This window comes from Melanotaenia boesemani, chromosome 8 (genome assembly GCF_017639745.1).
Source record: "Melanotaenia boesemani isolate fMelBoe1 chromosome 8, fMelBoe1.pri, whole genome shotgun sequence".
NCBI classification, from domain to species: domain Eukaryota; kingdom Metazoa; phylum Chordata; class Actinopteri; order Atheriniformes; family Melanotaeniidae; genus Melanotaenia; species Melanotaenia boesemani.
The window spans coordinates 18,224,020-18,233,959 of record NC_055689.1 but is presented as its reverse complement, the minus strand read 5'-3'; the positions used below and the strand labels follow the sequence as shown (position 1 = coordinate 18,233,959).

Below are 9,940 nucleotides of genomic sequence, written 5' to 3'. Positions count from 1 at the left end.
CAATTAAGCAAACTGTCAAAATTTCTGCTTTTTTTTTTTAAAAAAAAAAGGTGCTTGCTGATAATTAATTAATCATCATCAGATTAGCAGCACATGACTTTTACCTACTTCTCAAGGATTCAATAAGGGTGATTCTTCAGTGCAACAAAATGTTAAAAATTCCCACATAGTATTTTTCTCATATAGATAACGTGCATGCATAATACCTATAATTGTCCTACATTGTCCTACATAAGCTCATAACCCAATTGCAACAGAAGGATTCTCTTAGTGCCTTGATGGAGATTACGTAACCTCCCATTCAAACCAGTGAACCAGGCAAAGAACATCTACCACAAGGTGGCGTCTTGTGCACTGCAGTGAATGGAGGCTTGTGCAGAACATTTAGTTCCTCACGTGTGAGTCTGAGGCACTGAGGCACGTTTTTAGAAAAATGGCCAACCATCATGTCCAGTTCCCTCTTTTCTTTTTCATTTTCTTCCTTTAATTCGTTAATCTAAAACTCCTCCGATTATTTCATGTAATTTTATTCTATTTCTTTTAACGATGAGGCGTGCGCGCGCGCACACACACACACACACGCACGCACGCACGCACACACACACACACACACACACACACACACGAAGGAGGATAGTAACACGCGGCTCAAGTTTTGCAAAGGGGGGTTGCTGCTGTCCAATGATCGGCATGCATGTGCCTTCATCACCTCTGCGACCAATCAAAGTCGCGCCATCCCAGTTCCTGATCTTATAAATGCTGTTGGCTCTGAAGCGTTGGAACCGGAGAATGAAAGAGACAGTAGAAAAGTACCATAGAACAAGACACTGGACCTGCCAGTCCTTTAGTTTTTATTTCAGTTTTCTTGTTTGCCCAGGTAATTTCCTTTCCTTTTCTTCTCTGCTTTGGTTCTCTGTTTAACTCGATCAGACAGGATGGCGACTTGTACTTTTTGTACCAGACTTTCCATTGTTACCGACTTTAACCAATTACCTCTTACTTCTTAATTTTAATGAGAATCTATCTTTATCGGCAGCAGCTTGTCGTCTAGACTTTTTGTTGTTGTTGTTTTTATGGTGCTAGTTTTGTGTTAGAGACTTTCAGTCGTTTGTAGTATTTGATGAATCGTATCTAGGAAGCAAATGATGCAACGCCGCCTCTCCTAACGTCACTTCTATTTTTCCGTGATGATCGTAACAATTATGTGTAGATAACAGATGACCTCAACAGAAACAATTTGTATATTTAAACTTGGCTTTTTTTCCATGGGTCTTTTCTTTCTTAGTTAATGAACTCCAGCGTAAAATGTAATCTCATTAATCGGCATGCACGCATTTTGTTTTGTTTGCCAAGAAGAGAAAGGACGGCAAGCTAGAAATGTCTTTTTACATCTTCAGCTTGTTTTCCACCCCCTCCCCCTTGTGGAAGACAAAACAATGGTGCAGTTTGGGTGTTTCTACCCCCTCCCCAAAACTCCTTATGCAACATGTGATCCAGCGCGCATCGCGGTCTTAAACCCGTTTGTCTCTGCTCTTCTCAGGTGTGTTATAGTATCAGAGAAGATGGCCACGTCCGCCAGTGCCAGCTTGAGTAAAGCTGTCAAGAAGCAGTACATGGATCTTCCTCAGGGGGATAAAGTCCAAGCCATGTATATTTGGATTGATGGAACTGGAGAGGGGCTACGCTGCAAAACCAGGACTCTTGACTCTGCGCCTAAAAGCATTGAAGGTAAGCATGAGTCTGGGAACTTCCTCTGATAGTCAAATAGTTGGTACACCTGCAGCACTGTAATGCCACTTCCTTCTTGATACCTTCACAGATCTCCCAGAGTGGAACTTTGATGGCTCCAGTACGTACCAGTCTGAGGGCTCCAACAGCGACATGTATCTGATTCCCATAGCCATGTTTCGTGATCCATTCCGCAAAGACCCCAACAAACTGGTCCTGTGCGAAGTTATAAAGTACAACCGCAAACCTGCTGGTAAACATCTCAGTTTTTACAGAGTATTGTAGGCTAATTCTTGCAGGAGTTGGCAATAAACCAGTAAAGCTGTGATTTGCCTGATACAAAAGAGGACTACATGGTCAAGAGAAGAACATTTGTCTCTTATGTTTTTTTTATTCATATTTTTTAATATGAACATGTCATTCTGACCTGAATTTGGCAACCATCTAAATTGCCTGATAGCTTTGTCAAATAGACAAAGTAAACATAACATAGCTATTGGCACACAGCGGAGCTCAAATAGGGCTTCAGCATGAGGGCTCTTGCCACCATTCATTCTAATGCATGAAAACTTAAAAAGTAGAAAAAAGTAATAAACTAAATTACCACATATTCCAGCAAAAACGAGCAAAATGAAAATTTAACTTATTTTGATTTGGCATTCAAATTTTTTGTTTCCTGTACCTTGTACAGGAAGCTGAAGTTGATTGCTGTGGCTTAAGTCATCTAAACTTAGTTTTCCTCTTGCAGAAACCAACCTGCGAATCACATGCAATAAGGTGATGGAAATGGTGGCTGACCAGCATCCCTGGTTTGGCATGGAGCAGGAGTACACCATCCTGAGCACAGACGGACACCCATTTGGCTGGCCATCTAATGGTTTCCCTGGACCTCAAGGTGAGCAGATGGCGTTTTTATGTAATGAAGATGGAAATGCAGAGCATTGTCATTGTGGTTTGACACTTTGCATTTTTTGCAGGCCCATACTACTGTGGTGTGGGAGCTGACAAAGCATATGGCAGAGATATCGTAGAGGCTCATTATAGAGCATGCTTGTATGCTGGTGTCAACATTTGTGGAACAAATGCAGAAGTGATGCCTGCTCAGGTAATGATAATAAATAGTTTAACACATATTTGAATATTAACCTGAACATTTTTTTTTTACAGCCAGTTAAGTGTCAGTCTTAATGATGAGCTGTTCCTGTGTGATTCAGTGGGAGTTCCAGGTTGGACCTTGTGAAGGGATCAACATGGGTGATCATCTATGGGTGGCACGCTTCATCCTGCACCGTGTGTGTGAAGATTTTGGTGTTGTTGCCTCATTTGACCCTAAGCCCATCCCAGGAAACTGGAACGGTGCAGGCTGCCATACAAACTTCAGCACAAAAGAGATGAGGGAAGACGGTGGACTGAAGTGAGTAACCGCTTCACAGGGACTTCTTGAATCCTGCCAGTAAATTGTTTTCAAAATTTCCGAAAACAATTTCTTCAATCTTGTGTTACATCTGCTTTCAGAGCCATTGAAGAGTCCATTGAGAAGCTTGGAAAGAGGCACCGCTATCATATTCGTGCCTATGACCCCAAAGGGGGGCTTGACAATGCCCGCCGCCTCACCGGCCATCACGAAACTTCAAACATCCATGAGTTCTCTGCAGGCGTGGCTAACCGTGGGGCCAGCATCCGCATTCCTCGCAGTGTCGGCCAGGAGAAAAAAGGCTACTTTGAAGACCGCCGCCCATCTGCCAACTGTGACCCATATGGCGTGACCGAGGCCCTGATCCGGACCTGTTTGCTGAATGAGGAGGGTGATGAACCAACGGATTATTAAACCAGCAACTCATAGACTGTCTCCCACTGACCTCCAAGTTTTATCTTTTCTTTTAAACTAGTACTGTATACCCTCTCTTTCTCCCACTGAAATGATTTTTAACCCACATTTTTAATGGCTTCAAGTTGGCTGGTCAACTTAAAACATGACAAGGTGATGAGATTCCTAGTAGTTTTGAGCTGGTAATGTCAGGGTCTGTCTTTCCCACGTCTTTAGCAGGGATTGACTTTTGTAACACTGTTTTGTAGCCCATGTCATATCATTCCCTTGTCTGTCGGTGACTAAAATGAACTAAAGCACAAGGACACTGCAGAGTAGGGCTGCTAAGGCTGGATGATATATGTAACTTAATAAATCTGACTAGTTTGTGTACTGTTAATATATGTTGACCTGACTTCCACTATCCAGTCTTCAATGTTACTAATGCTCTCATTTGACTGTGTCTATTTTTTAATGGCAATGTTTGTCTTCAGATTCTGACACACACTGGGTCAACTTGTATGGTACACTTTGTAGATGTCTGTACCCAGACGTAAGTTGTTATAATGTGGTGGATCTATCCATAATGCCATTTGTAGATTTCCTCAAGGAGTTTTATCCTTTTGTTAACTGCGATATTGTAATGCACCTGATTTGGTAAAACATCAAGTTTACTGAACCTGGTGTTTTTTTATTGATACATTTAAAACTTTTATTTTTTATCACAACACAATTGTGTGGCTCTTGACTTCAAGTCTTCAACAAATCAAGTGGAAGATTTGCTTTATGCGGAGAACGTGATGAGAGGATGACTTGCTCACAAATATCCAGTAAATAAGGCTGCAGCACATTTTTTATTTGGCTTAGCATGTAGTCATGTAGTCAACTCTCAAAGGCCTTATAAATTAACTAGTCCAGTTGTTCCTCCAAACCAAGCACAACCAACATTTTCCTCTTCATGCTAATTATAACAGCCGTTAGCTATATCTTCATCTGACTACACAAGTGAAAGCACCAGTTTTTAACTTGCGTAGACTGGATTATTGAAAAGGGACACTCAGGACTTTTCATCATGTTAGGTGATGCTGTAAAAGCCATAATGATCACTGCAGTTCCCAAGATGGCTGCAGGAGGAATTCCAACTGATCTACAGTTTGCAACATGGCCTTTTGCATTTGCAAACATTTGGTGCAGCAGCATTTTACTATAAGCAGTAAACAAACCAGTGAAATGAAGCCTGCCCAAAGGCAACTATATCCCTGAATGTGCCTTGTTTTGCCAAATGTTCTAATTTTTCAGCCTGGCTTATATTTGACTATGAGCTCAACAGCTGCTTTGTTCTAACTGGTTTTTCAGACCTCGTGGGTAGTAACTGGAAACTGGTGAACTCACGAGACAGTTATTAGGCTCCTTCACTGTGACAGCCTGAGGCCAATAATCAGTGCTGTGTCATAAACGGCTTCATGGAACAACTGATTGGTATAAATGAGAACATGACTTAGTTTGTCTGGGTCTTATTATTTACTGAGAAACAAAAGAAAAGCCTGTTCATATTCCAGTTTTCTAGTTCAGAGGCCTGGTTAGATTCTGTCAAAGGCACATTAGATCAGTGTAGCAAATTTCTTATCTGAAAATTTCCCGATGCTTCAGCATACTTTGGGTCATTTGGGTCATGTTTTGCAGTTTTTTGAGAACTCTATTTCATGCTGTCAGAACAAGGAGAACCACAAGTTGCACCACATTTGCACAAGAAGCAAGCACTTCTGCCTTGCTCTTGGGGGTTGGGCTGCAAAGTTTGTTGCTGAGACCTTTCCCCTACATCCCAGCTACCCTCACATCAGTGCTAGTCAGTGCTCTGATTGGCTTTGCCTGGAACTACTTAACCAATCATAAAGTAAAAGGCAAGTTCAGTCCTGTGTCAGAGGATAATGTTTGGCCTGCAGCCAGTAAATGTACTTTTACTTTGTTTTGGTAATTTTTGTTGTCTCTGCTACACATGAAACACGTGTACCCTCCACCTGTTTTGTGTATGCCTGTCCTGAGTTCCCAGACACTGTGTCAGGGTGTTAAGAGAAAAATATGCTGAAGAAAACAAAGTTTTGCATTCAGCTTCAAAGCTTTACACACACACACACACACACACACACACACACACAACAAAACAAAACAACACAAAACAAAAAACAAACAAACATGCACTCTATGCTATACTCTCAGCCCAGCACTTCTTACAGTCCAAGTCAAACAGGGACACCATGTCCTTTTCCTTAAGCCACCCACTCATTCCACCTGGATACTGTTATTTTCTGTTTTCAAAAAGTCCCTTTGGGTATAAATGTCTCCAAAACACTGGAAAAGAAAACATTTTAATCCCAGTCCCCTTAAGTGCATTTCAGTTTGTGTAGCTGGTGCAAAATTGCGGTATTTGGGTGTTCTGTTCCTCTTGTTTACCACTTGAGTGCTCTAACGCCATCACAGGAAGTGTGACGTGCCACCCTGCTATGATCTGTGAAAGCCTCTTAATAACATTCAGTCAGTGACAAAATTCCCTTCCACTTCCTTGCTTTGAAGCACAATTAAGGGGTCCGATTTGCATGCAGAATCCACACCTCCTTCTGCCTGGGAAGCTCGAATGATGGGGAAACACTGGACAAAGGATGGAGAGGGATGCTGCCCTGTTGCTATGACAACTACCGGAATGTACAGGCTGGATCGTGGTGGTTCTTGTGCGGGGTGGGAGGAAGAAAAAAAAACATCCATGTTGTGTAAGGGGGGAAAACGAAACAGGGTTTAATAAGTGCAACACAATACCCCCTCCCCATGGCGAAATACAGTCAGCTCGTATGCGCTCACACAGCGGCATCAAATGATGCAAATTCCCTACAACTTTGTTTCTCTACATTTCTCCATATTAAAAGTAGTGGATTTGTGTAATCTCATATAAGATTACACATAGAAAAGCTATAGAAACTGCATGTGAACTAAGCATCTGTCATTTTAAAGGTTGACACTGTTGTCAGTGCATGTCCAATATAATCCTAGTCATTTATGCCGTGTTGTTGTGTAACACGTCATACTGGTTCAAACTAGAACTGGCTCTTCCCTCCTCAGTGTGAAACAGGGGAAAAGATCCACGCATTAACGCCATTTGAAGCCATGACTTAGAAAATAGTTTTAGAACAGCTTAGAAATAAATTGTTTGCTGCTTGTTGTTTTGTGCAAATTGCTGCATGATAACATTACAAAAGATGGAGATAGATCAGGGAAGAACAGGGTTCTCTCATGGCTCATTTCTAGGTAAGAAGCATGTATAATCTCATATATTGAGGAGACAGTGGAGGATGAATTTCTGCATATCTTATAGGGGGTTTAAATGTTTCTGCTCTATAACTAATTCTTTTTTACTAATAGGTATTCTTAACCCTTCTTCCACACACAATGTTGATTCTCACATGCATTTCTGCACAGGATGAAGTTGTTCATACACTCAGAAACACACTTTTACCCAGCTCTGTCCGCAGAGGCTGCATGTTTGCACCAACTGCACACTCACAGTGTCATTATTTTACAAACACAGATGTATCATGACTCGAGTCTCCAATTGGCTGAGCGTTCTGGTGTGATTGGGTTAGGTGCGGGATTCCTTTCAGCCACTCAGTTTTACCTGTACTGTGATTGGTCCTGGCATTGCATATGACACAGTAACACAGTTTTGACTGTGCTGCTGCAGCTCAGATACAATCTGCTTGTTTTTGGAGGCATAGCAGACAGAACTGATGGTTTCTGCAATGCAGCAGGATAAAAAATAAATAGAAAAAAAGCAGGGATTTATTGTGTTAACAATCCTGCACATGTAGAACTGAGTATAGATATTGTGCCAGTTGTTCATTAACCTAGGCAAATGCTGCATTTAGAAGATTTAGGAAAGCAGTCCCTTGATCCTTTCCTCCCCTGCTCCATTAATTGGTAGCTGTTCTGACTTTGTAATACTTGACCTGGTTGGACTGCTGAGGGAAATATGTATATGAGTTCTTTTAACTTTAATAAACATTTATTTTCTGCAATCATCCAGCATCCTTTGTGCTTTTCTTTTTCATTGTTGAAACAAATTTTTCATCCATTATAGAATTTGAAATGAACTAAAAATAATTTGTAATGGTTCACTAATTTTTCCAGTCACAAACAGTCCCTCAGTTCAGTTCAGCTCAGCTCCACGATAGCTCTGTCTGCACTCTCATGAAGTGGATAGCTAACTGAGTGAATGGCCAGATGCCAGTGCACTTGCAACTCCAAATTCACAAGAAGTTCTCCCCTCCCCCTGATAAACTGCTGGTTTATCTTCATGGGCTGTCTCTCCTTTTACACGAGAACAAAGGATGACCTGTAAACTCCCACCAGTCTGCTTTCTCTGTAATTTTCCCTTTTGCAATGAAACAACAAAAGGACAACAAAAGGAAAAAGAAAAAAAAAACAAACAAAAAAAAAAAAAAAAACTTTTTTTTTTAAACATTAAAAAGATCTTCAGCTGGAATACTTTTTGATTTTGGTCACTTTAAAATGAAGTAAATCCCATTTAAAACTGTCAGAGTAGCTGATTCCTTGCAATGCAAAGTGTGAATATTAAGTAATTAAGTTGGTCACTTAAGTAATATTAAGTGACCAACAAGAAAGACTGATCAGGAAAAATAGAGGATGAAACATATCAAATCTAAATCCAAATAAAGCAAACAGAAAAAAAAGTCTACAATTATATGTAGAAATTTCTGAAGAATTTAGAAAAATAACTACTAAAAACTATAAAAAATATAACCATTTTCAAATTATAAATAGAATTTCTTTTTATGACTTTTTTAATGAAATAAAGCTTAAAGAAATACATAAAGTTACAGAAGAGAATCTGGCTGGTTCTGCTCTTGGGCTTGCCGTAGGATCTTGGAAAATTGACATTTATTCCCAAATGTGCTGCTAGGTGGAAGAAATTGTAGGAGGTGTTCTCATACATCAGACTTTTTTCTAAAACAATTCACTGTAAAGCTATTTCTCAAATGTATGTTTTCATGCTAGTTTGGATGCTGTGGTACTCCAGTTGTTTTTCCATGTACGTTGGACTCTTTCAAGAACTGTTGTGACAAGTAGTCATGGTAATTAAAGTTGTTTCCCAGCAAGACCGATTGATCAAGCTCTAAACCAAATTAATGAGCAAAATAACAAAGCATATCATAGAGATGTTGAAGAGGAAATGAAAACACTGCAGGGCAGGGCAAGGTGGAGAAAAAAACCACAAGAACTTACAACATGTCTTCCAACCACTCTGATGTGAAATGTGAGCTTGCTAGCTAACAAAATGCATGCACTTGAAGCCAAACCTAGAACACAGAAGGAATATACAAAATTGTGTTTCACTGAGAAATTGCTGCAGAAACACATAATGGGCTTCATGTGTCTTTATGCTGCTTTAAGACAAGCAGATTGAAACAATGAGTTTAGTGGAAAGCTAAAAGGAGGTGGTCCTGCAATGCTTTAAATTGGATGTGTCATGGCAAAGGAAAAGATCTGCACATTGAACTGTAAACAAGCTTTCCTTCATATTATCTTTCAAGAATCAAGATTAAGATTCCTGGCTCTTTGCTGGGGACTGAAACTACTGGTGCTGATTGTCCAGAGAAGAGTGCTGCACAAGCTGGAGAACATAATGCACAATTCTTCACACGCTACACAATAATGACAAAACAGCAGAGTGTGTTCAGTCAGGCTTATTCAAGTAGGTGCAAGACAGAAAGATGACAACCATTACTCTTTAGAACAATATGATTTATTTATGACAGGCATGTGAAAGGCTGCAAACATCATTTTTTATTGTTTGTTTTAATCAGACTTTATCTGCGAGGAAGTGACAACAACAATAAACTTATATATGTTATATATGAGAACATGTCACCATTAGTAGTAGTACAGAGCCCTACAATAAATGTCTGGTATAAATAAGCTAAAGTAATTAGTTTTATTGTTGTAATAGCTAAGCAAAGCAAACATGACACAGGACAAGAAATCTGTTATAACTTACCAATAGCAACACCAAAACCATGCATTGGTCTTCCATCTTGTTTTTTCTCTGAGCTTGAACAAGAAAAAGAAAGAAAGAAAGAAAGAAAGAAAGAAAGAAAGAAAGAAAGAAAGAAAGAAAGAAAGAAAGAAAGAAAGAAAGAAAGAAAGAGGCTCATCATGGTGTGGGGGTCTTGTTATATAGTTAGTGGTTTTAGGGGTGAAAACCAAAGTTGTTTCTTGCAGTATTTCAGTCCCTGGGTGTTCCAGAGCAGTTTCAGGTCCAGGACTGTGTATAATAAATGTCTGTGACATGAAAACATGTGAGAAGCACAGAATTTTAAGGTTTATAAATTTCCCCAG

At 40.0% G+C, this 9,940-nt stretch overlaps 1 protein-coding gene across 1 annotated transcript; it reads left to right on the top strand.

Annotated features, from left to right (window-relative positions):
- Window positions 1–733: 733 nt before the first annotated feature.
- glula (glutamate-ammonia ligase (glutamine synthase) a) lies at window positions 734–4,263 on the top strand. The gene is made up of 7 exons (XM_041992754.1): window positions 734–877; window positions 1,541–1,728; window positions 1,820–1,981; window positions 2,477–2,623; window positions 2,706–2,833; window positions 2,943–3,142; window positions 3,244–4,263. Exons 2-7 carry the CDS (start codon window positions 1,563–1,565, stop codon window positions 3,554–3,556), a joined length of 1,116 nt encoding a protein of 371 aa, XP_041848688.1. The 5' UTR covers window positions 734–877; window positions 1,541–1,562; the 3' UTR covers window positions 3,557–4,263.
- The last annotated feature ends 5,677 nt before the right edge of the window (window positions 4,264–9,940 follow it).